Source organism: Theobroma cacao, chromosome 6 (genome assembly GCF_000208745.1).
Source record: "Theobroma cacao cultivar B97-61/B2 chromosome 6, Criollo_cocoa_genome_V2, whole genome shotgun sequence".
Classification (NCBI taxonomy): Eukaryota; Viridiplantae; Streptophyta; class Magnoliopsida; order Malvales; family Malvaceae; genus Theobroma; species Theobroma cacao.
The window spans coordinates 7,052,003-7,079,428 of NC_030855.1; the positions used below are offsets into that span (position 1 = coordinate 7,052,003).

Consider the following 27,426-nt stretch of genomic DNA (forward strand, 5'->3'; position numbering starts at 1 on the left):
AAAATTACGATTTTGCCCCTAGATAGTGAAAATTCTGGTTTGACTCCGAATTGATCATCGAACTCCGAATTACCATTTTGAGTCATCCCTGAACTGTGAAACTCTTAATTTCACCTTAAAATTCCTATTTGAACTAGTTCGAGGCTTAATCGACTCAATGATACCATTAGGGGCAATATCGTCTTTTAACGATTTCTCGAACTTCCTAAATATACAAACATTCTATCAAGCATGTGAATGACATTATAATTATTTTACAAAGCAGGGTTTGACATATATAATCCACCATACAATAAAACTCAATAACATGATATGACAATTTTATAATTCGCAGTCTTTCAAGGTAACCAAATAATTCGTATTTCAATACAATTGCCAACTAGCCAATCATGCCCGATTCATCATAAGCCAATCAATTTAAACAATCAAATTGCCACAATTAACAGTCTCCGTGTACTCTATTTTTCAAAATCATTATTAATTTCAAAACAATTTATAATTTAATTTCATTGAAACATATTTATTCATAAAACATGAAAATTTACCTTTTTAAATTCCTTTTTCCATAGAATTCATGAAATCTCCTAAAAACCACCCTAGATAATTAAAATGACAATAAGTTTACTCACAATGTCTTGAATGCAGACTTTCGACGCACTCTGTCTACTGGTCCTCGGATGCAATTTCCTTGCCTTTATCGGATGACTCACCACCTTAACACAGTACAAAATCGAGAAATTCACTACATTGGTACTGAATTGAAATTAAACTCATTTAGACTATTAATGCATAATATGGAATGCAAAAATGCACTGATAACTATCTAAACTCGGTATTGGCCTAATTCGTCTTATTACCCGATTAAATTACTAACGCGTCCAATTTAATCCCAAATTAATTTTTTTCAGTTTCTATACCTCAATTGCACCCAAATTGACTTAATGTCCCTCAGTATGGTGCAAATTATCAGTCTCGATAGCAAATTATAAAAATACCCCTAGTGGGTAAAAATTCATTTTTTTGCTCTGAAAATTCCCATTATTTTTCTAGGCTCATAATTCATCATTTCTTAACCAATTCTCCTAGAATAAAAATCAAACTCATCCTCACTCATACATGGTAAATTCGACCATTAATGGTTGTGGGAGAAAATAAATTCTTATCTTATTGTTTTGTTTCTAAATATGCTAAACTAACTAAAAACACTAGCATAACTTAAAATCAAATTAATCTAACAACTTTCTCTCTCCTAACCCATTTTGATCAGCTAACAATTCATCATGAAAACATGTATTTTAAGCATGGAAAATACGGAAAAATGCTCAAGGAAAATAGATTTCAAGCTTAAGTTGAAAAATCTTATCTTTTTCACTTGTTTTCCTTGATTTTTCACACTTTTTCTCTTGAAATTCCTCACCTAGGGTTTGTTCTTCCTTTCTTTCCCTCTCTTCCTTGCTTGGCCGAATATTTGAAGAATAATGGGCTGATTTATGCTGATTTTTAAGTTAAATATTAAATTATCCTAAGCTTGACACATGGCATTTTCTTATTGGTCCATTTTTGAAATTTTAAAAATTTAAACATTTTATCTCCACCACATGATTAGTCAAAGGTAAAAAATGAGGATAAAGGAAGACCATGTGCTGGAAAAATATCCTAGTGGTGGAAAATTACAATTTTGCCCTTGGGGTGGCAAAATTACCATTTTACCCCTATACTCTAAATTATACCGAAATTAAAATTTTTCACTTCTAAACCTCAAATCATACTCCAATAAGTCAAATTATACTCCAGTAAGTCAAATGGGGACAAATAAATCTTTTCTAAAATTCTCATTTTGTCCCTAGGTGGCAAATGACCATTTTGCCCCTAGATAGTGAAATTCCGATTTGACTCCAAATTGATCCTCAATCTCCGAATTACTATTTTGAGTCATCCTTGGACTGTGACGCTCTTAATCTCACCTTAAAATTCCTATTTGATCTAGTTCGAGGATTAAATCAACTTTGTTGTACCTCTAGGTACAATACCGATTTTTTGTAAATTTTTCGAGACTCTCCTAGCATGCAATCATGCTATCATCACATGTATGTCATGAATAGTATTTTATAAGGTCGGGATTTACAAAAGGTGTCTACAAGGAGTTTAGATTTTCAAGGGATATAATGTTACATAGCATTTTCAAGACCTATTTCATCACTTACTGATATGAGATACGTAATATTTTACCCCACCCAATGGTGCAACATTATCGTTGTATTGATTTTTTCAGTCATAAAGGAGAGAGACCCACCTTAGTTTGGGTCTACCTTGACTTTAGTATCTTATGAGAGTCTTATATCAATAAAGAGTTAGATAGATTTTGATACGACTTGTCATAGACCCACATTTCCAACTTAGAAGACATGTTTGTTATGTAGAGAAAGTCTTTTACTTGTAAGCCCAAGACACATCCCATCTTTTATTGATGTGGGTTACAGGGAGCATGGTTAACACATTTAAGACATGTTTAAACCTATTTAATTAATTGTGTTAATGGTGTTATTATATTTAACTCATATAAGTATACACATTTATCAACTCATTTAAGTTTACTAGTAAAAGACTATTTTATTATGATAATGGATTTTATGGATGTTATTTATATTCGAATTTTATTATATTTGATGATATTATTATCTTATTATAATTGTTTTCATGATTATTGAGTTTGAATTTGAATAATAAAATTATATTTTAATTTAATCGTATATCAATTGAGTTAAATGTGTTAATCGTGCTAAAAATTAAAATGTATTGATCATTTAATCTTGTCATATAAAACTTAACCCGACACTTTTAATAAATGTATCAGCCGTGTCATATTATGTATACTATTATTAAACATATTCGTATACTAATCTCAAATCTTGACATGATTAGTTAAATTGAGTCGTGTTCGTGTTTACCTGTATGAATGTTCATACCCTATGTTTACACAGCATTGTTAAGTCACGAAAACACGAATTATCAAGTCTATTAATTACTAAAATTTTACTTGAAGTATTACTATTTCCTAAATTACTCTAATCAGAAATATGTAGGTAAAATGGTTTTGAAAAATAAAACATTGCAAGAATTACTAAAGTCTCTAATCCAACATAAATATGTGTGTGTGCGTGAAGTCAAGTTTCTACATAATAAATGTAACTATTAGATTCTTGTTATTTTAATAAATTAGTATTAACATGTATCTCTACAACAAATGCAAGTATTGATAATTTTATTTTCTTGAATAAAATTAGTATTAAATTTGATTTTTTTAATAAATAGTTCATTAATTTCTTTTAATTTTCATAAATAATAAGGAAAGGAAAGGAAAAGTCATAAAACATTATCTATTAATTTCAATCTTTTCTTTTCCATTAATTGTTGAGTTTAAAATAAAATTCTGAAAAGAATATAAATTGACTTCACTTGAAATTTTTTTATATTATACTACCCACTTAATCTGATTAAAATTGTAGAAAAAGGAAAATCATAAGATATTGTCATAAATTTCATTATTTTCATTTTCTATTAGTTAATGACTTGGAAATAAACTCCTGAAATGAAATTCATTTCTTTCATGTTCACTAATTAACGATTTGAAAATAAACATTTGAAAAGAAAAAAGAAAATACCACTTGCATCATTTTTTAAAAAATAAAAGCTATTAGTTAATAGTGCATTAATTTCTTTTTGTCTTTCATAAATGTAGTTTTTATTCAAATGTAATTAGGTTTTGTACTTTTACATTAGCATTTTTTAAAAAAACTTGTGAAATATTAGCATTATATGACAATTAAATATGTTTAACTTTTCTTAATTTTTGTAGTACGAATTATTTAATTAAAATTGTATAAATATACTATATTGCTTTAATTACTATTTTTAGGATATAACACTTGTTTGTGATGAGGCATTCATTCAACTTTTGTTTTTTATTTTTCCTCTTTCCATGTTCTAAATGCGTCATTCATTGATTTTTTTTTCTAAGGGTGTGTTTGGTTCATAAGAAGGAATAGAGTGGGAATGGAACAACCATTTCGTAGGAATAGAATAAAAGATAAATAACTATTATATAGTTTGATTCATGAGAATAGAATAGGACAAGAATTGTTATTATAAATTATTCTAATGTTTAGTAGACAAGAATAATTAGGAATAACTAAGGAATAAGTGATAAATGAAAAAAATACCATACATTAAAATATTTTATAATTAAAATATAATTTTATTATTTTACTATTTTATTCCTTTTTTTTAATATTAAAATATAAAAACTTTATAATTAAAATTTTAATTTGATTTTTAAGTTTAAAATATTAACTTTTTATAATTTATAATTAAAACTTAAACTTTTTATTTTAAATCCATTTTATTTTTTTCTTTTTTATTTTTAAATTTTAAGTTCAATTTAATTTAGTGAGAGAATGAGGAAGCTAATTGGGTAGAGAGAGGAAGAAATTGTAAAAAATAAATAAATTATATTTAATATAGCATAGTAATTTCAAATTAATGAAGGATAGTTTTGTTCATTAATATTTTTACTCTATTCCTTATCTCTAGGAATAGCCAATACCAAGAGGGGTCTTGACATTGGTTATTCCCTCATCTCCCTAAATGGCCATTCCAAGAATGACCATTCCTTCCAATCAAATAAAATAGGAGTGGAATGGCTGGCTATTCCATTCTCCCAACCAAATTTAATGGTAAAATTGAAAAAAATGGACTTGACAATTCATGTCTTTATGTCTTAATTTTATTGTGTAAACTTATGTTATTAACAATTATACAAGTAAATACAAACACAACAATTAATTAATTGTGTCAAGAACTTAAATACGTACATAGATACGTTTAATAAATATGTAAAACAACACGATATAGTTAACACGTTTACTAAACGAGTTCAGTGAAATTTTATACAACATGACATGATTAATACGATTAAAATTTATTCGATCTATAACTTATTTACACGATTGATACAATTAACAAATAATTAAAATGATTAAATTAAAATATGCACAATTAAAAAATAATTATATTATTCAAATATATAATAAAAATTATAAATATCATAATATTGATCAAATACGATTAAATTCAACATCAATAAATTTTAATCATCATAACAATATTAATAATTATATATATTAATAAATGAACCTTAATAATGCGCTAAACATAACAACACAACACATAAACCAATCTAAATAAATGGGTTACAATTTATATAGTTATACGATAACAAGATTAACTAATCTTGTCTTAAGATGGATTTAAAACAAATTAAGTGAATTTGGCACTAAAACGTAAAACACAGTTAACTTAAACCCAAACTCATTTAAATCTGTGTCATGTTCATGCTGTATACAAAATTATCAATTAAAAAAAAAAACGAGAGAATTAATACAAAATACAATAAAATAGAAGAACGAACCGCTGGTTAACCAGTTAAACCATGACCCGTTTGCTTTACTAGTTCAATTGGTGGTCTGGTTTTAAAAAACATTGGTTTTAAAAGATAAAACCTTTTTGTGTCTTATCCGCTTACTCAAATCTTAAATCCAAAATCTTTCTTTTTCCAAAAACATAAAAATACCTACCTTAACATCCAGATTAAAAAGGTTTATATGTGCATTAAACATAGAACATATTAATTAGCTCATCCCTTTTTGCCATGACTTTTGATGTATACTATGAACATATTAATTAGCTCATCCCTTGTTGCCATGACTTTTGATGTATCCTATGATTCATTGTAAAGCAGCATTTATCTTCCCTAGCTTATGGCCAAGAGGAGAACATGATGGAAGCAAAGCATAAATTACAAGCACCCAAAGGTGTCTAGGAGTTTGCATTTCAAAGGGAAATAATGTTACATAGCATTTTCAAGTTCAACAACATGGGGTACAAATGCTTATGTAAATTCAAAGTGAGCAGCTTCATCATTTGCCAAGCATCTCTTAATAAATTCCAGGTATGATCTTGTAGGGAACCTTGTTGCAGTATAGTTTCCAGAACTTACCATATCTGAAAAGTAGGCTCTTGTCATAACCTTACTCAACTTCAATATAATGCTTTAAGACAATTGATTACAAGCAGGTATCTTTGTTTTTCTCTTTTCCTCTCCTATTTCCCTTGTAGCTTTTTTGAATTATGCAAGCATGCATGTGTTTGAATGTGTATTTTCCATGATTATGGACATGCGTGCCTGTATAGGCAATGTACAAAAAACATAATAAATAGGATAATGCCAGCTAGCTTAATTCATTCATTAACTCTTGGTTTAGACTCTGAAGGGATGGCATGAGTTTGAGTTCAAGTCCCTCCTTAATTTCCCAAGGAGAGTAAGCATGGAAGGACAAGACTACCACTCAACAGTAGACATATCGAAAAATACAAAAGAACTATTATAATGCAATTACTCTGGTAACAAGGTGAATGAAGGCTTTACACTATGGTCCACGATGTGCATGCACATAGACATACACACACACTTTCAAGCCAATTGGGAAAACCCCCTACAATCACACCCATTTTACAAGACCCAAAACCAATTAGCTAAAATTGATATGGTAAAATGGTTCCCAAGCCAAATTGTCCCTTAGTTTGTTTCCAGAATTATGCCTAACCAGTATAATAACTTAAAAGGTAAAATTGTATATTTCTCATTAAAAAGGGTCATGCTCTATATTAAGCATCCAAAACCTAAAAACCAATTGAGCCACAACTCACTCCAGATTTGACTTATGTGGGTAAGTTCTTGAGAAATGAAGTAACGAAAACACCTAAAAGATATTGGTTCAAAGAAATAACTGTCCAGGTAAAACACCAAGTTAATATTACTTACTTGGATCGACACCTGTCATCATCCCTTTTAGCTCGGTCAAATAAGAGGATGGTAAGAAACACCACATAGAAGTATGGCAGAAACTGAAGAAGTACCAAAGCAATAAAAATTTCAGATATGGTTACAAGTGGCTCCAAGTAGCATGCTTATAACAATTAGGAACAAGCTTACATGGTTAAACAAAGCAGGAACAGTCCAGAAAAATGCAGCTAATATTTCTGGCACATAATGGAAATGACGAGACAAACCCCACCTGAAAAAACCAAAATATAAAGTGATGTTACTGTTATTATGAGGACAGAGCCCCAGCTCAAACTGTGTTTTCTGGTAAAGAAAACTAGGCAAACTTCATTTCCTAAGAAAGGCCACTAGTCTCCAGTTAAGCTTCAGCATGCTTATTTAGCCACTAAATATCTTCACAACAAAAGGGATATTGAAAATTCACAAGATTTTTTATATTGGTAAATTTTAAACCTCATAATGACAAATTAATTTTATGAGAATGAAATCAATCAGCTGAGACTGACTAATGAAAACTCAACTGCCTTGTACACCATAAAGCAAGTCCTAGCAGAGAAAGCAAGTACTTCTATATGCTGGTCTGCACATCACAATAGGAAAACTCACCACCCTGAGGTTAAAAGAAGGCTGGTTTTGGTTTCCCCAGATGTTGTTGTGTAGGTGGCTTCAATCTGTAGAAAAGGCCAGACAGGGTCAGACCTGCTTGGAACTCATAAGTCCAAATTTATGAACAAGAAAATAGAGATAAAAAGCCATGAGACAAGCACCTTTGATGGAGCTTTCCCCCAGACTCTGCATTTGCCATTTGTTCTGCGAAATTCTTGTCTTTGCCTATCACAATCGTAGTTGATATATATGCAAAGAATGCCGGCCAGTAAGATATAAAGTGCAAGCTGGCAAAGGAGAAAGCAAACTTTTAGAATGAAAAAAAAAAAAGAATGGAAAAAAAAATGCAGTAACCAAAACTTCTCTTTGACCAGGCTTAATTTTCCGTATAAAAACAGGCTTAATTTGCAAATTCAAAATTTTTTTTTCCCATCATTTCCCTTTTGGACTCTGATTAACTCTGTAGAATCATCAAAAACATCTGAACTTAGAGAACTGAACCTCCTGAAAGTCTCAACTATTTGACTTAATTAGTCAAGTTCACCATTTTAATTGATCCAACATTCAACTGAATAAACAAACTGCTTGCTTCATTTTGAAAATGCATTATTCAACAGGATACATTTTCCGTTGAACAAGTTTTGGTTTGGATGGACGATAATTCAATTAGTGAGTTACTTCTATAACCCATACTGCCTGTTTGGCCCAGCTTTTGGAACTGCTTCCCTATTCTGAAAAGCAAGAGCTAGGGCAAACAGGATTTATGTAAACTACTTTTAACTTCTGTAAAATCTGAAAATGAGCTTTTAGGAACTGAAAGCTGGCACTCCTGATCAGTTATTGTGAAAAGCTGATAGATAATTTTAATAAATTTTTTTAAATAGACCAAAAATTTTCATAGTTATTATAAACAACTACAATTTAACAGCACATTAGCTCTACTTCAACAGCCCTTTTTCTCACAGCTCCAACCCAGGCCAGATAGGCTGTCTGAGAATTATACAGTTTATATCTGGTCCCAGAAAATTATGGAAATTCAGCGCATAATCTAATCTTAACAACTTTAACAAACTTTCAATTCTTGACATAAATTTGGGCTGAATGTTCTAGTGTTTTACTATTTAATAAAAATGAAAAAAAAAAGAAGGGGGGGAATCACATATTTAGACATCAATTATTAATTGGACTGACCAAACTTACCAAGCAGCGAAAGGCCAGACTCCAGAGGAAATAATTGGGATCACTGATTTCCAGTACTGGAACACAATTGCTATTTACTTGTCTATAACTTATCCCCAACCTGTTAGCTTGTTTTAAACAACTATATGGATTTGACTGAAATACCTTATATTTTGATATGGTGATTAATAAAGTCTATCAGATGCTAATTGAAATCAATTATAATGTTTAAATTTGATGGAAGACGAAAGAAATAGTTTATAATAAAATATTTCGCACGCGAGGAAATAACAATAAAAAAATAAAATTTTTTTTCGAAAGAGAATTTGTGAGATAAAAGGTGATTCGGAAGTCAAGCGAGACATAATAAGTTATTTTAGATATCAAGGAAACAAGATAAAATTTTTAGAATAAAATAATATTTTATTAATAAAATAATATTAAAATATTAATATTTAACCGGATGTCGAAATCAGTCATGAAGAAGGATCATATAGTTGATCCAAGTGGGGGAGAAGAAATACAAGTGAATTTTTGAAAAAATGAGCGACAAAAGTAAAATACGCATGTTTTGTTAAGTCGAACCAACGCGGATAAGTAAATATTTAAATATTGTGGTAATACCGCGTTGAGGTGCAATTTTTATATTTCAGTGGTACACGCATCGAGAAAAGAAGTTAGATGAAAATTGAAATTTTTAGACGCATTAAAAGGATCAAATTTAACATATAAGAGTTAAAAGATAGTAGTAAAATTAATGAGAGAAATAAAATGAACATAGAGTAGAATAATAATAGTATAAATATATATATATATATATATATATATATATATATATTTAGAAGACCAACATGGGCAGCCGCCTATGTGGTCAATAAAAGAGTCAAAAACTCTTTACTTGGTAAAATAAAAGGGAGGGCCGACCATGTGGAGCAAAAAGTGAAGGAAGAAAAATTTGTGATGTAGCCAGTCATGTTGAAACAATGTGGAACATTCATGAAGAAATAAAATAATAAATAAATATATATATATATATATATATATATGTATATATACCATTGAGTAAACTAAGTAAAGAAGACAAAGAAGAAGAGAGGTTGGTTGAGGGAGAGTAAAAGAGAAATAAAAGAGAAAATGAAAGAAAGAACAAAGAGAAAGCCGAGAGAGAAAGAAAAGCAAAAGGAAAAGAGAGTTGAGTTGAGGGGCCGATTGTGACACCATTTAAGAAGGAAAAAAGAGTCATTTAAGGGCTGATTTTGGAGGCAAAAAAGAGTTGTTTTTCTGCTAATTTTGTAAGCCAAAAAGTGCAGCTTTGCTGTTGATTTTGGAAGCTAAGAAGTGTAACTTTTTGCAACAGAATTTGAAGGTTTTAAGGTGCTGTTTTGATGGTTAATTGTTGTTGTTTTGGCTGCTAATTTTTGGAGGGAAAAGTACAACTTAGTTGCTGAATTTTTAAGGAAAAACAAAGCAACTTAGCTACTGATTTTGAAGCTAATATGAACAGCTTTATCTGCTGAAATTTTTTGGATTGAAAGACAATAAGTTGTGGTCGATAGTGAGAGAAAGAGAGAGGAAGAAAATGGGACAACTCTTGTACGTGAGAAAGAAGAAAGAAAGACAAGCAAGAAGCTACTGGAGAGAGAAGGAAGAGAAAGAAAGAAAGAAAAGAAAAGAAAATAACAAGAAAGGAAAATGGGCATGGCCCAACAAGAAAGAAAAATGGGCATGGCCCAATAAAAATAAGTTGAGAAGAGATCATAAAAGAGTCCAAAAACACCAAAGGAAGAAAAATCCAAAAGAAAAGGAAGGTGGAGATTTGGGCCAACCTAACTTAATTGAGTAAAATTTTTTACTCTTTTCTCTGGCTTATTATGAAATTAGACTATATGGAGGCTAGCTTATTTTATTTAATTATGCATTTGTTAGTTGGTGGTATGAACTAAATTTAAGTTGCTTAGAAGGTTGAAATAGGCACTTAATACCGTAAATAAGTTATCGGTGTTAATAATCTAAAGAATTACGTGAACGAAGGATGCAATTAATTATAGTAAAAATATATTAAGATGTGAATGGATCTATAATAGAATGAGAGAGAGAAAAGTGGAATTGATGTACTAAATATGGTAGATTTAAATTGTTATTAGGAAAGTTAATGTGGAAGCGTGTCGAGCAAAGTATATGATTGGCAATTAAGAAAAATTGTACGCATATACGAATCAATAGCGACGTAGAAATCCCGTTATTGTGAGGTGATTAAACTTACTGTCATTTTAATTATTTAGGATGATTTTTAGATGATTTCATGAATTATATGAAAAAATGGATTTAAAAAGGTAAATTTTCTTGTTTTATGAATAAATGTACTTCAATGAAATTAATTTATAATTTTTTTTAAATTAATAATGACTTTAAAAAATAAAGTACAAGGAGACTGTTAATTGTTGCAATTGATTGGCTTATGATAAATTGGCATGATTGGCAATTGTATTGAAATACGAATTGTTTGGTTGCCTTGAAAGGTTGTGAATTGTAAAAATTGTCATATCATATTATTGAATTTTATTGTATGGTGGATTATATATATTAATTAATCACTACAGTATGGGATTTCTGTGGATCAGCCTTTTAGAGGGGCACGGTAAACCCCATTATATTCTTACCTCAAATGGAGAAGCGCGTAGGGTATCTCCTGGAGTAAAGCTTAGGGTTCACTTCACGCCTAACAACCACGTGAGGGGGAATTCAGTCAAAGCCAAGGAATGACTATGTTTTCAAAATAAAAACACGATTTATGCGAAATGTAAATTTTTATCAGCCTTGACAGTCTCGGTAGGATGCCTCTGATCAAGGTGTTTCCGGGAATGAATTTATGGAACAAGCCAGGTTTCATGAGATTCATAAGCCTCTTTACGTATTTTGAACGAAATGTGTTCTAATGATGTGACCCAGTTTACGATAATTTACTTTATTATCTCCATGTACTCAACTCTAGATGTTTATGATGATGTTTGTTTACTCACTGAGATTTTATAATCTCACCACCCTCCTTTCCACCCATTTCAAACTCAGAGTAGGCTGTAGATAGCTAGTTCCATCAGGGATTTTCATTGGATTTGCGTCTTCCAAACTGTAGGTTCACAGCTTATTTAATTTTGGTTATTATGATCCCACTTGATATTATAAATTTAAATTAATTTAAATACTCTAATTTATTGCGTTACAGTGTGAATGAATATATTTTGCTTTTACGTTACAAAAAGTATTTACGTATAACTCGAAAATTACTGTTTATAAGAAAATAAAATATTTTATTAAATATTTTGTTTACAAAATTGTCACGACCCGAAACTCTCTTCGAGCCCGTGATAACTGCCGCGATGTCCCGATAGACATTCATCGCTCGGAATGCCGATCGGAACCTCGCAAGGCTTTAATATCAGTTTCTCTTTTCCCTGGTGAGTAACTGTTGCCAAATATCACGTTCTAAAAGATTTTGAGTTATTTCCAACTTAAAACAGATAAAATAAAAATTTTCGTCTCACAGAGATATTTTTGTCATTTTTCACTGAAAATGTCGAAATCAGCTAAAAATGTAGTAAGCAAGTACAAATCACATGATTCATAGTCGAAAATAAGTTTAAGCGTCTAAAACCTTTATTTAAAATGAAATTATTTTTTTAATATAATAAAAAGATAAAACAAAATATTCAATAAAATATTTTATTTTTTTATAAACAGCAATTTTCGAGTTATACGTAAATACTTTTTGTAACGTAAAAGCAAAATATTCATTCACACTGGAACGTAATAAATTAGAGTATTTAAATTAATTTAAATTTACAATATCAAGTGGGCTCACAATAACCAAAATTAAAGAAGCTGTGAACCTACAGTTTGAAAGACGCAAATTCAATGAAAATTCTCGATGGAACCAACTATATACAACCTACTATGAGCTTGAAATGGGTGGAAAGGAGAGTGGTGAGATTATAAAATCTCAGTGAGTAAACAAACATCATCATAAACTTCTAGAGTTGAGTATATGGATACAATAAAGTAAATTATCGTAAACTGGGTCACATCATTAGAACACATTTCATTCAAAATACGTAAAAAGGCTTATGAATCTCATAAAACCTGGCTTGTGCCATAAATCTATCCTCGAAGACACCTTGATCAGAGGCATCCTATCGAGACCGCCAAGGTTGTTAAAAATTCACATTTCGCATAAATCATTTTTTTATTTTGAAAACATAACCATTCCTTGGCATTGGCTGAGTTCCCCCCTCACGTGGTGATTTAGCGTGAAGTGAACCCTAAGCTTTACCCCAAGAAATACCCTACGCACCTCTCTTCGAGGTAAAAATATAATGGAGTTTACCGTGCCCCTCTAAAAGATTGATCCACAGAAACCCCCTACTACAGTGATTAATTAATATATATAATCCACCATATAATAAAATTCAATAACATGATATGACAATTTTTGTAATTCACAGCCTTTCAAGGCAACCAAACAATTCGTATTTTAATACAATTGCTAACCAGCCAATCATGCCAATTTATCATAAGCCAATCAATTTAAACAATCGAATTGCAACAATTAACAGTCTCTGTGTACTCTATTTTTTAAAGTCATTATTAATTTCAAAACAATTTATAAATTAATTTCATTGAAACACATTTATTCATAAAACATGAAAATTTACCTTTTTAAATCCATTTTTTCATAGAATTCATGAAATCATCTAAAAACCACCATAGATAATTAAAATGACAGTAAGTTTACTCACCTCACAATAGCGAGATTTCTAAGTTGCTATTGATTCGTATACGCGTACAATTTTTTCAAATAGCCAATCATATACTTTGCTCGACACGCTTCCATATTAACTTTTCTAGCAACAATTTAAATCCACCATATTTAGTGCATCAATTCCACTTCTCTCTCTCTCATTCTATTATAGATCCACTCATCTAATTCACATCTTAATATATTTTTACTATAATTAATTGCATCTTTCGTTCACGTAATTCTTTAGATTATTAACACCGATAACTTATTTACGGTATTAAATGCCTATTTCAACCTTCGAAGCAACTTAAATTTACTTCATATCACCAACTAACCAATGCATAATTAAATAAAATAAGCTAGCCTACATATAGTCCAATTTCACAATAAGCCATAGAGAAAAGTAAAGAATTTTACCCAATTAAGCTAGGTTGGCCCAAATCTCCACCTTCCTTTTCCTTTGGGTTTTTCTTCCTTTAGTGTTTTTGGACTCTTTTATGATCTCTTCTCAACTTATTTCTATTGGGCCATGCCCATTTTTCTTTCTTGTTGGGCCATGCCCATTTTCCTTTCTTGTTATTTCTTTTCTTTTCTTTCTTTCTCTTCCTTCTCTCTCCAGCCGACCAGTAGCTTCTTGCTTGTCTTTCTTTCTCTTTTCTCACGTATAAGAGCTGTCCCAATTTCTTCCTCTCTCTTTCTCTCATCGCCGACCACAACTTATTGTCTTTTAATCCAAAAAATTTCAACAGCTAAAGCTGCTCATATTGGCTTCAAAATTAGCAACTAAGCTGCTCTGTTTTTCCTCAAAAATTCAACAGCTAAGCTGCACTTTTTCCTCCAAAAATTAGCAACCAAAACAACAACAATTAACCATCAAAACAGCACCTTAAATCCTTAAAATTCTGCTGCAAGAATCTACACTTTTTAGCTTCCAAAACCAGCACTAAAGTTGTACTTTTTGGCATCTAAAATCAGCAAAAAACTAGCTCTTTTCAGCCTCCAAAATCAGCCCTTAAATGGCTCTCTTTTCCTTCTTAAATGGTGTCAAAATTGACCCCTCAACTCAACTCTCTTTTCCTTTTGTTTTTCTCTCTCTCGACTTTCTCTTTGTTCTTTCTTTCCTTTGCTATTTTATTTGTCTTTTACTCTCCCTCAACCGACCTCTCTTCTTCTTTGTCTTCTTTACTTAGCTTACTCAATGATATATATATATATATATATATATATATATATATATATATATATATATATATTATTTTATTTCTTCATGAATGTTTCATAATGCTCCACATTGTTCCAACATGGCCGACCACATCACAAATTTTTCTTCCTTAACTTTTTGCCCCACATTACCGACCCCCTATTTTATTTTACCAAGTAAAGAGTCTTTGACTCTTTTATTGACCACATGGGCGGCTGCCCATGTTGCTCTAATATATATATTATACTATTATTATTTTACTCTATGTTCATTTTATTTCTCTCATTAATTTTACTATATATCTTTTAACTCTTATATGTTAAATTCGATCCTTTTAATACGTCAAAAATTTCAATTTTCATCTAACTTTCTTTCTCGATGCGTGTACCACTGAAATATGAAAATTGCACCTCAACGCGATATTACCATAATATTTAAATATTTACTTATCCGCGTTGGTTCGACTTAACAAAACACCCGTATTTCACTTTTGTCGTTCATTTCTCCAAAAAATCACTTGTATTTCTTCTCCCCCACTTGGATCAACCATATGATCCTTCTTCATGACTGATTTCGACATCCGATTAAATATTAATATTTTAATATTATTTTATTAATAAAATATTATTTTATTTTAAAAATTTTATCTTATCTCCTTGATACCTAAAATATCTTATTATGTCTCGCTTAACTTCCGAATCACCTTTTATCTCAAATTCTCCTCTGAAAATTTTTTTTTATTATTTTATTGTTATTTTTTCGCGTGCGAAATATTTTATTATAAGCTATTCCTTTCGTCTTCCATCACATTTAAACGTTATAATTGACCTCAATTAGCATCCGATAGACTTTATTAATCACCATATCAAAGTATGGGGTATTTCAATCTCCCCCACTTAAATAGAATTCGTCCTCGAATTCCCATCGATGTTGCGTTATCAAACTCCTTCTATGATCCTATTCCTTTTTCCTTTTATAGGAACATTCAATTTATTCACCTCGTTCACCTTAAGTTCAATTTAATACTTTATTTATGGCAATTATCATCCTTTGAAGTCAAATCAGCAGTACCTTTCATAATCATGATTTCTTTTATCGAATTACTAAGCATGCCTTTATCACCCTTATTAAATTTGAACCATAACTTCATCTCAATTATACCGATTTTGATCACCTATTATACTTATGTATACCTAATCATCATTTTATTAATTTGCTCCATGCCAAATTTCTCAACCTTAATTCATTCATTTTATGTTTTTCTCCATACACTTCCTTTAATAGAGTTCAATTGAGAACTTAAACAATCCAAAGCTTACCTTCAAAATCGCTCATAACTCTAATCGTTCATTGCATGCTTGATAACACTTTAGCTCACTGACCTCCTCTGACATTATTTCAAAATCTCCCAATTACTGAGAACAACTCTTCACCTTAGTTAGTCAAATTATCAATTTCATATATACATATGTACATGCATTTTCAAATGTCAACATCTCTCGTTATGTATAGGGATCCATGTGTTCACATACCTTGGACTACATTCCCCTTTATTCATCCGCATCCCAATCCTAGTTTCAATATAATAACCCTTATAGTGCATGTCAACCTTCTTATTATGCTTGTGTATAACTTCATATCATTTATATCATTTTTAATCATATGCTAGAGTTTCATCATGCTATATCCTCAAGTCCACGTCATTAATCACATCTCACCTACTAAATGTCACTTAAAAACTTAGACTGTTTCAAATAATGCATGCCTTAAGCATTCTTAAATTTCCAATTTCCATTCTACCTTAGGAAGTTTTCATTATTAGCTTTATTATCCAAATTATCCTCAATCATTCTCCTTGGACTAACATGTAGTTTGTACTCGGAACTGCAAGGCTTGAAACAAAGTTTTTCTTAAGTACTTTTTAACGTCAACACAAATTTCGCTTCCAACTTACTACTTCCTCTTTATGGCTACATAACTTTATACTAACTTTCACAAAATCCACAGTAAAACTCCATTTGAGCATCTCTTTGGGAATATCTATCTTAGACTTATGTCTCACAACATGCGATCACTTAACTTGTGACTTAGCCTTTAGGCTCCTCAGCAAGTTTTAAAAATCTCACATTTCATACTTGTTGTGTATGATTAGAACCTCTTCTCAAAAATGTTTATGTATTCCTAAAACACTTAATCTTAAAGGTATATAAATACGTACTCATCCATTCAATTCCTGACTCATCTTCATAGGTTTCTAGGGTGCCACACAATTAGCCTCATATTGTTACTAACCCTTGTCATTTAACTGAATCAAGACAGAAATTGCAAATTCTCATAATGATACTCTATATAAGCTGGTTTTCTATACCAGTCTCGTAATTCTTCATTCACACTTTTATCATTTAGTATCTTATCTCAAGGTAGCCATCTCAAGAAATTTTAATTTTTTTTTAATTATATGCTCATTATTGTGCCACTCCCATCCTACTCGTGCATCATAGGCATGAGGTATTGAGAGTATTGCAGCGCTAGACAGTCAATGTTGCAGCACTGTATCTATTAGAAATTTTCTCATCAAAGCTATTTGTCTGTATTCAAAGTCACCACATCAATCATTCTCAACCAGTGAGTTTCCCTTCTAAACATATATCATGAGTTCCACATGTATAGGTACCTTCTATTTTCTTGCCATACACACTAAGCCAAATTAATATTTTTAACTCATGTCATCTTTTAACTTTCATCATCATTCATAAAATTCCACCTCAAAACATCATTTTCATACAGTGTAATAAATTCATGATACATATACCACTCCACACATAAGTTGCTTACTATCTACAACTTTCCTCAAATTTATTGTCATCTCAATCTAATTATCTTCCTTGTCTTGTACTCCATTAATTTTATTGACTTTCGGTATAATTAACTACGAAAACAACTCAGCTTCTTCCCCACTTTATTCTCGCAATACTTACTAAATCAAAATTTATATTCCTCATATTCCATAATTTAACTTCATTGGGTTATATTTGTGCCCAATTATTACCTCATAATGTCATGGCATCACTAAGTAATCCTCTTCATGCTTAAATTACAATCATCAACCTAATCACATTATCCATTCCGAATGTCATTTATAACCTTATTGCTTCCTCATATAATCTTTCTCAATAATTACATTACCAATTTATCCCTATCATACTAGAAGATTTCCATATACCTTTAGTTACTTAAACAACCATTTTATAATACATTCTAGTCATATACTTTTAAAAGCCAAACTATTTACTTCTTTATACAGATAACTATTATCTCCTTTACAGTACATCTACTTAGAGTTAAAGTAGCACAAAAATTCTACAAAAATATTACATGTCAATAGGATCATCATCTTAATCTGATTTTATCGAAAGATTCTACTCCGAGTCCTTCTTAAGATCCTCTTTCGGGTTTTCCTCCTCTTGTGACTTTCTCCTTTGCTCCTCACAGGCTTCTTGTATCCTCCTACATTTCTCATAACTCACAAGTGCAGCATTTCTTCCACATTTAAGAGAAACATGTCGTACAACGTTTAGCCCCTTACGGGGTTTACTTGTAACTATTACTTTCTCCTTATTCTCTTCTTGTTGTTCATTTACATTCATCCCACAACTTGGAGGATAGTGTCGAACAGTTGACACGCTCTTCCTAGAACGAATAATCCCTTTACAATTTCCTCCCTCGTCCATTCTCTATGGTACTCTTCAAGTTGTTCCAAAAAGAAATCTTTTTTCAGTTTTTGGAGTATCGGAGCTACTTTCACTTTCAAAATTCTCGCTATTCTCAAAGCTTTTCTTATTACGAACCCGTTTAGCTAAGTTCGGAGGAATTCTATTATCAGGAGTCTGGGATGGACCACCTTCTGAATCACCTGAATCAGGACGCCATTTGCTTCTAGCCGTAGAATCTAGAGATCCCTCGCTAGCATTTTGAGGGTTATCGGGACTGCCACCTCTTCTAGACATGGTGTATATATCACTAGTGCACCTCAAAACCTATATGTAACCAAGTATTAATTACTTAATTATTTACGCATCGCAAGAGTAGGTAAGTTTCTATATGTAGATGTATGCGTTCTATCCAATTTAATCTAACTTAACTTGAGGCCACATTGACACTGTAAATTTTAAAAAACTTTAAAACAACTTTTAAAACCAACTTTAAACCCAAAAGTTCTAATTTTTATAACCAAAAGTTCTGATACCAACAAAATTGTCAAGACCCGGAACTCTCTTCAAGCCCGTGACAACCGCCACGATATCCTAATCGGCATTCTAGGCGATGAATATCTATCAGGACATCGTTACGGTTGTCACGGACTCGAGGAGAGTTCAAGGGTCGTGACATTAACTGCATACTTCGTTTGGTCCATTTAGATTTTCCTACTAACTCCAGTACCTTAATAATGAGAATATCTAGCGTTGAGACTTCAAAGTATTTTACTCAACTCTTCCCTTTGAGTTCCATCTATAGGGAAAAGCTTTAATAAATAAATATGGTTGTATAAAGGCCAATTACAAGAGATAAAGCATGATTTTAAGATAGATAAAGAATGCTTAAGGCAAGAACTTAGAAAAAAAATGCTATTGAGCATTTTAAGATATCATACAGATGAATTCATTATGATGAAATTCTTAGAGCACCTTAGAGATAAAGCATGATTTAGATTTGGTCAAATGTCCTTTTATTGCCAAAATATTATAATGGGTACACCAAATGGAGAATTATAGTCCATTAAGAAAATTAATTGTGCAAAATTAAATTTTAAGAAATCATTTACAACAAAATACAATGGAGACAGACCAAATTTCAATTGTTTTTATATTCTAAAATTAATCCAAGGGCTAAACGAGGAAAAAGATAAAAGAATGAATTTTCATGTTCTTAAAATATTCAAAATTGAGTCACCAAAATTTCACCCAGAATTGCAGAAAGAGCTGAGTTCAACTCCGTTTGCCAACTAAAAGTCATTAGTTGACCAAACTTTGTGAACATAAGGCCTATATTATGTAGGTATCATATTGCAGAAGACAACTAAGTAACATCGTTGACCGTAAACTTATAATGATAAGAGGATATACTGTTCATAATTTTTTGAGGAAGGCATTAACATACCTGTGTTCCAAGGTTCACAGGATGGTTGACAAGGTACATCCCTGGTGATGTGTATACAGATGGAACCCAAACCAAGCATCCCCAACAAATATAAAACCCAGCTGCCAAAACCCAGATATATGAATTAAGACATGATAGGTCTTAAAACAATATTTCAGTTATCAAAAAAGTAAAAATTTAAAAAACATTGAAAACTCCAATGGCTGAAAATTTACAGTTCAGTTTCAGTTTTGGCTTATAATAAACTATTAAAACTAAACCAGGCTAAACCTACTACTACTTACACAAGAAGCTTAATGGAGTGGAACATCAAAATCACATGCTACAACCTTCACAGTGAATAAAATAACACATACATAAATGCGTATGTATACATATATGAGCTTGCATACATACTGTTTTAGTCACATAGAGATGCATATAGGTACATGTTTTATCTTAAAAATTCTAACCAGAGAATAAATTTCATCTCATCAACTTCCTCAGTTCTCTCCCTTCCCCTCCCTCTATCCTCAAAGCATATCTCTCCCTTCTCCTTCTCCCTTAGAATTAAGTGTGCCTATCTAGGAATTTCTTCCCTACACTGAGAAACTCAGTAGCTCTCAGTTAACAAGCAATAAATGGAGGTTTAGCTCCCACAAGTTGGAGTAATATTATTAAAACAATATGGTGATTCATCTGAATGGTGTAATGAAACAATGAAGGCTAAAATACTAAATAAGCCCCTGAATTTTCTCACTTTTCCTAAATAAGCCCTTGTTCTTTTATTGTACCCAATAAACCATTAACCTGTGATTGGTACCCAGATAGACCCTTATGTTGACAGAAAGATGTATCACGTGATCTTAATAGCAATTAGGCCCATGACCAGATGACATCTTTTGCACACATTGACTCTGACATTGTGAAATTGGCTAAGTCAAAAAATTCCCGCTCGAGTCACATTAGAAAAGCCACAATCATCAGCTAGGAGTGTGAAATATGCTAGCTCATCATGAGCCCACGGCCGTAAAGGTCATTTGTGTCACGTGACATCTTTTCGTCAACATAAGGATTTATTTGAGTAAAAATCATAGAATGGGAGCCTATTTGGCTACAATGAAAAGATAGAGGCTTTTTTGGAAATTTGGGATAGTTTGGGGGCTTATTTAGTATTTTAGCTAACAAAATAAATAATAAACAAGACTTAGGAAAGAAAAGTAGAATAAGTGTAAACCTCGATCATGTGCGATGTCCATTGTATTCCAGTAACCATCTTCCCACCAAAAGAACTTTGTAACATACACCAGCGTCAATATTGTATTCACAAGCATGGAATCAGCAACTTTTCCATTGAGTTCATACTAATAAAAAAGCAAAAAAAGAAAAGAAAGCATATATTAGAGATAGCATCTAAAGATTATTTACCTAAATACAGAAAAACTTTAGTTTATTATACTTCAAAGCAAAATGAAACAAGTTGCAGCTATGAAGAAAACACCACCTTACACTATTACCCATAAGCAGATGTAAGAAAGTAAATCTAGTTTAAAATTAGATTAGCTCAAAAGGTTAACAGGTACATCAAGGTACCTCAGACATGGTACCATGGTAGGTAACTGATTAACCACCTGCTCAGGCATTAAAATTTAAAATTTGACACCTGATTTTGTAATAAGTACCAAGCAACTAAGGTATAACTGCTCTCTCTACCAAGCTATTGCCTATTTTGACAGACTATTAAAACCTACCCAAATCTGTTATGCTGCCATAATAACTTTGAAAACCTAACGAAAATGTTGTTCCTGACTTTTTCTACATTTGAAGAAGAGAAGGCAAAGAGGGTACAAAGTTATATGCCTCTATTTCTCTGTGCTCAACATATCTTAAAGTCATCTAATCTAACTGGTATCCAATTCAAACACTTAGCATATCTGCTCCTAGCAACAAATTGAAAACCAAAAGGTTTGTTTTTTCCCCTACACTATTGAAATATACCTGAACTTCAGAGGACACTATTATTTTTTAAAATTGAGTAATGAGGCCTAACAATATGGGATCTTGGAGAGAGTATGTTTGCTCAAGCCCCACTTGCAAGAATTAACCAACAAGAGCTACCTGCTTTATGCAATAGGTGACAGCGAGAACTGCCCAAGACATCAACCCAAATCTGCAATTTGTAAAGACTTTGATGTCAAAATTTTTGCCAATTCGTGGATAGAGCTCCATACCCTGCAACAAGAAGACCATCAAAAAAGAGCACCAAGTCAACGATCTGTGTCACCACAGACAACATAGAAAAGCATTCTCAAAGATAATTTGTACAATTCTCCTTATGTGCTTGTTTTTCAAGATTCTGTGGCTACTTGAAAATTAATTTCTTAGTCCATCTTCATTTTAGGAAAAGCTAATAGCGGATTTCACTGTTTGAGTTTGTTTTTGAGGAGTTATCGTCGTTTTCACAATATTCTACTATTCTGAAATACATACACACACAGTGTGTTTTCATGTCTGCATGTGTGGGTTTATAGCACATCTTATGCAAGATTTTCATTCTCTTAAATACGAGATGACACTAATTATTTGAAGCTCACAAATGGCATCTTCACTCCTATATTAGTCCATAGATTTCTAAAACAATAGGTTGGGAGGTTTGATTTCAGCTAGATTTCAATCATATGCCTTCAAACTTCTGATTCCCCCTCCCTCCATGCACACTGGCACACTTTCATTGTATAATCAACTAGAAAATATCAATCTGCATCTTCTGTGGCAATGTTTCCATTTTTCTCTTCTACTTGACCCATACCTTTGAAGCTCCGAAAGGAAATTTAAAATATTACATGAGATAATATAAATAGCAAAGTTCATAGATGCTTACCCAATAGAAATCAATTATTATATTCCTAGATGACCCAGAATCAGTTGAAGAAGGTGCCACATGACCCTGTAAACATAAAACTTAGTATCAGAGTTATGGATTGGAAAGTTAACTTGTGAAAAACTTGCATCAGCCTAACTTATTTCCTCACTTTAATGTATAAGAAAATACAAAAAATCAAGCTTCCAAAGATGAGTGCTGAGAATATTTCTCCCAAATGATCATAAACAACCGTGGGGTTGAATATCCCAAACCTGGAGAATGAAAATCAGTAGAGGGATTAATTTTGCTTGAAAGCTATTTGAATCAAAACAAGAAAACAGAAAAGGCATGCCTTCTCAAAAATAAGATCCAAGGAATGCTAATGTTATCAACTAAATTTCCATTTGATAAATTTCCAATGAATAGAAACTTCACACAAGAATACAACAAAAGCCATAGAAGTTGGACTCAATTGTAGGTGCATGTATCTTCCTGCTCAAAGAGCTGAGTTTAAATCCCCCCTTCCCCAAATCAAGAAGAAATGAAGTTGGAACATTGAATAAAAATACAATAAAAAAACAGAAACAGAGTTTCCCAACAGACAGCAGGGCCTTTAATTGCATTTCCAATTTTTTTTTTTCCCAATTCAAATGGCTAAAAAATATGCAGTTCAACAAACGTTGTCGAGCAAAGAAAAGAAATTCTGCATCTCATTAGCTAAAGGTAAAAGGTAAAGTCCTTACCACCAAAGACTAATATAGGTAATCAAAGTCACAAAATATGCTGCCATCCCATTTGCCTGCAAAATTGACAAAATGAAGCCTATGATTTATGCAATAAGATAGTTATACATGATTTAATCATTCATAATTCCATTTTGGAGATACAAAAATGTAAAAATGATCACCAAGCATATAAGAGGGGATGCAAAATAAGTGATAAGCATTTCCACAAAATAACATCAAGTAACTCAAACCTTGTAAACAGGCCGGTTCCCTGTGGGAGATATTGGGCCCTCAACCCTCTTGCCAGGAAGAAACAGTTGAAGTGCTGCTTCAAATGCTCCATAAATGAAAATAATTTTCCAAGCCGTGGCTGTGGGTCTTGGCCATATTTCTATAAAACCCTGCAGTCCGTGCTGCTTGAGAAAATTCCAAGTTTGGGCAACAGACCCATCAGCATGTACCATTGTATACCATCTGCATGTAGTGAAAAAACAATTTCAATATGCGCTCAGGAAGAAAACTGCAATAAATTTTGCAGAAACAAGGAAGAACTCAATTATGCAGCTACAGAAAGATTTTGCATGCCCAAAACTAAGGTAAAAGCTGAATCTTCCACTGTGCTTATAGAAATCAGAGCATTCTTTTTCTGATGGCATTAATGATCCGTTGATTGTCGTTAGACTTTCTCAAATAGATCGTAACAATATATTCCTTATTTTTACCTCAGACCTACTCCATACTGTTACATATGTTTGCATATTCATGATAACGTAAAGGCTTGTTCTATGTTTCTAGCATGGTGCTTATAGAATTCTTACAGGGAGAAAAATACTCCAGAGACTGGAAAATTTAATGTTCGTTCAGTAACTGGACAGGCAAATGTGGTGCCCACTAATATGCACATGCAAATGTCAGCATTCACATATACAAAAATATTTTCCTCTTTGTGAGCCCAATGATAAAAAAGTATATTTCCTCTTATGTCATGTTTTACATCCCAATACCTTCATGTGCCTACAAGAATTTAAGTATAAAAATTTTTTTTCATCGTCCTGTTCAGCCCAGTTGAGTGGATGAAAGATATTCCTGAAGCATCAGTTATTAAATTAAAATTGTAACCTTTTCTTTTATTTATTCATCAACCTTGTTTTTACATTTCCCAGAAACCAAACAAGATTCAAACTTTGAGCACCCTTTTTCTCCTACATTTTCTGAGTACCCAAAGGGAGCAAAAAGAAAAGCTTCATTCAGGGACAATCATTGAAAACTCCAACAAACATACAAATGACTATGGGTTCCTATAAAAATATAACAAACCCAAACACTAACAATCACATTCTAGAGATTTATAAGTCTACAAATTTCACATTCAACAGGATTTTACAAGGAAAAGAAACCCTTAATGGGAAAGTTTCTGTTCCATTCAAACAAACAAGAAAAAAATATGGTTGACCTCAGCAAGAAATGAAAGATCAAAGGGAATGAAGCATAAAACTTGGAGATAAAGAACCAAAGGAGGGCAGATAGTAAAACTGAAAACATTGAAACACAAGTCACCAATCAATGAAATGTCTTTGCCTCTATCATCCCCACAAAGGATTAAATAACAACAACAGAGAAAAAGGTAACTTGGTTGATCTTAATGCTTCTTAAGTACCACTATAATGATCAGCAACAATCTGGGCAAGTTTCAATAAGATCTAAAAACGTGTTTAGTTCTGTCTTCATATTTTAAAGTTTCGATTTTTACTTTCGTTTTCCTTCACCAAGATTGAGTTACAGAATGAATTTAGTCATTAAAACTGAAAAGCAGATATGGGTATTTACATCATGACAGGCTTATTAATTCCTGGAATAAGATTATCAGAAAAAAAAAAAAACTTAAAAGGGAAAAAGTAAAAGAAAAGAAGAAGAAGAATTGAAAGTGTTGGGGTTTTGCTTACAGTAAGATGACAAAAGGAGGGCACAGAGAGAGAAGTGATAACATTGAAGCATATGTCACCACTGCTGAATGAACCATCTTCGATTCTGTTGCTGCTGCCATTTTTTTCTTTCTTTTCCTCACTCTCTCCTTTCTTTTGGTGTCTGCCCAACTTAAGTGTCTTAAATAAATAAAAGCCTACGAATACAAGTCTCAGAGCTGCGTCTGTTGCACGTGAAACTGAGACCCAGTGATTAGACTTGACTTGGAAAAATTGTCTTTTATTTTAGATTTTTTTTTCTTTTGTCACAGAAAATTCCTTTTTTTTTTTCTTTAAAAAAAGACATGAAATTCTAATTCTACTTCCATATAAGTTGCTCAACTCCACTTCCTGAATTCAAGGTAATGCTATTCTACACTTGAGATTTACATCAAGGATCCCAAACCCTAAAGCACTTCTTATAGAAGAGACAAAGTGCTAACTATTTTATACCAATAAGCGGTGTATAAGATTTCAGAACTAACCCATTTTTAGTCAAATCCAAGTTGATAAAAAAAATTAAACACTTGAACTTCAAAAAATTTCGACTTTCAAATAATCCGAATTTAAGAGATTGAAGTTCGAAAAAATTGAATTTTGAAATAATGTAAACTCAACATCATCTTAATCTAAAAATTATATTTGAATGGATATCTTTTATGTAAAACATAAAATGACATGAAATTAACTCAAAACTAAAATATGTAAAAATGCTCTCTAAACCATTTACGAAAATTTTAAAAATATATTTTTATTTTTATTTTTAATTAAATAAGTTTTTATATTTTTATTTTTAGTTAAATAATTTTTTATAATTAATTATTTATTTAATTAAAATATCACTTGTCATTTTATATTACGTGAGATTGACGTGACATGTTAATATATAATAATGTATGTTTACATGGCATATTAATATAACATGATGACATGGATATATCATATTTTTATCTTCCACATTAACGTTAATTATAATAAATATTTTGATTAATAACAATTAATCTTATATGACATAAAATAAAAATTTAAAAATTTAATTAAATATAGTAAAAAATAATAATTTATTTAAATTTTATTAAATAATTTAAAAAAAATTTAAACATTAGGCCTAAAATATTATAAGAAATTAGACTCATAAACAGTAAAACAAATAAAATAAAAAAACAGAATTAGTTTAGGGTTGTCCCTAAGGTAAGAGGGATTGCAGTTGTCAAAGGAACGTTGGCATTAAATTTCTCTTTAACTTTAATTTCTTCAGCTTTGCATAAGCTACGACCCTACCCTAGACATATAAAATTCTCCACTTTGTTTAAACAAACAGCCGTTAACCACGTGCTTCATGGGATACCACATATTAATAAATTTGTAAAGGACATAATTAATATTTTAAATTATGGCGTTTGGTGTTTATGGTTGGAATCCTAATTCTTTTAAATAAAAAATTATTAAAATTATTTTTAAATTAATTTTTGTAGAAATTAGAAATAAAACAGCATTTGTGAATTACCTTGTAACATAAGCCATGTGGTTCGGAGCTGGTACAATTTGCCAAGTTCTAAAAATTAGTTTTTGTTAATTTATCAATTTAACATTGTTAACAAATTTATCATGCGGTGATATTTATGAAGCTCATATCAGTAAAAGATAAAATTGATTACATCTGAGTATTTGGTTTATTAATTGGTGCATGTTTCTTTTACTATTTAAGCAAGGTTCGAATCCCTTTATCCAAATTCAAAAAAAAATTAATTTTAAATTTATAAATTATAATTTTTTATCTAGTAAATATGTCTTTAAAATAAAAATTTTGAGTTTATGACTAATTTTTCATTTTGTGGCACGTCGCTTATCTTTTTCATAATATTCCTTTTGTGTTTTTGGTTATAAGATATACTTTTGTAAATATAAACGGAGTGATCGGTGTTAGAATAAAAAATAATAAAGCACATCTCAAAGTGATCTAGTGTCATTTTCCAATTTTTTTGAATCTCAAGGGTGTATTTAATCCACCAAAACCACAAGATATATATATATATATATATATATATATATATATATA

At 31.3% G+C, this 27,426-nt stretch overlaps 1 protein-coding gene across 1 annotated transcript; it reads right to left on the minus strand.

The window, feature by feature from the left end:
- On the minus strand, window positions 5,783-25,649 carry LOC18595600 (7-dehydrocholesterol reductase). Its single transcript, XM_018123845.1, has 13 exons — window positions 25,350-25,649; window positions 23,658-23,880; window positions 23,425-23,480; window positions 22,851-22,953; window positions 22,700-22,765; window positions 21,937-22,050; window positions 21,056-21,182; window positions 19,840-19,940; window positions 7,669-7,794; window positions 7,508-7,572; window positions 7,052-7,133; window positions 6,881-6,963; window positions 5,783-6,060 (listed from the first exon to the last, which is right to left on the minus strand). The coding sequence occupies exons 1-13, from the start codon at window positions 25,448-25,450 to the stop codon at window positions 5,994-5,996; spliced, it is 1,314 nt and encodes a 437-aa protein (XP_017979334.1). The 5' UTR covers window positions 25,451-25,649; the 3' UTR covers window positions 5,783-5,993.

Bases quoted from the DNA above. Each gene is read 5' to 3' on its own strand.
- LOC18595600 (XM_018123845.1), bottom strand. From the start codon at position 25,450: ATGGCAGCAGCAACAGAATCGAAGATGGTTCATTCAGCAGTGGTGACA. The intron at 7,795-19,839 runs GTATGTTAATGC...CTCCTTTGCCAG, and splicing joins CTGTGAACCTTGGAACACAG to CTTGCACTTTATATCTTACT. The intron at 7,134-7,507 runs GTGAGTTTTCCT...TGGTTTTTTCAG, and splicing joins CTTCTTTTAACCTCAGGGTG to GTGGGGTTTGTCTCGTCATT.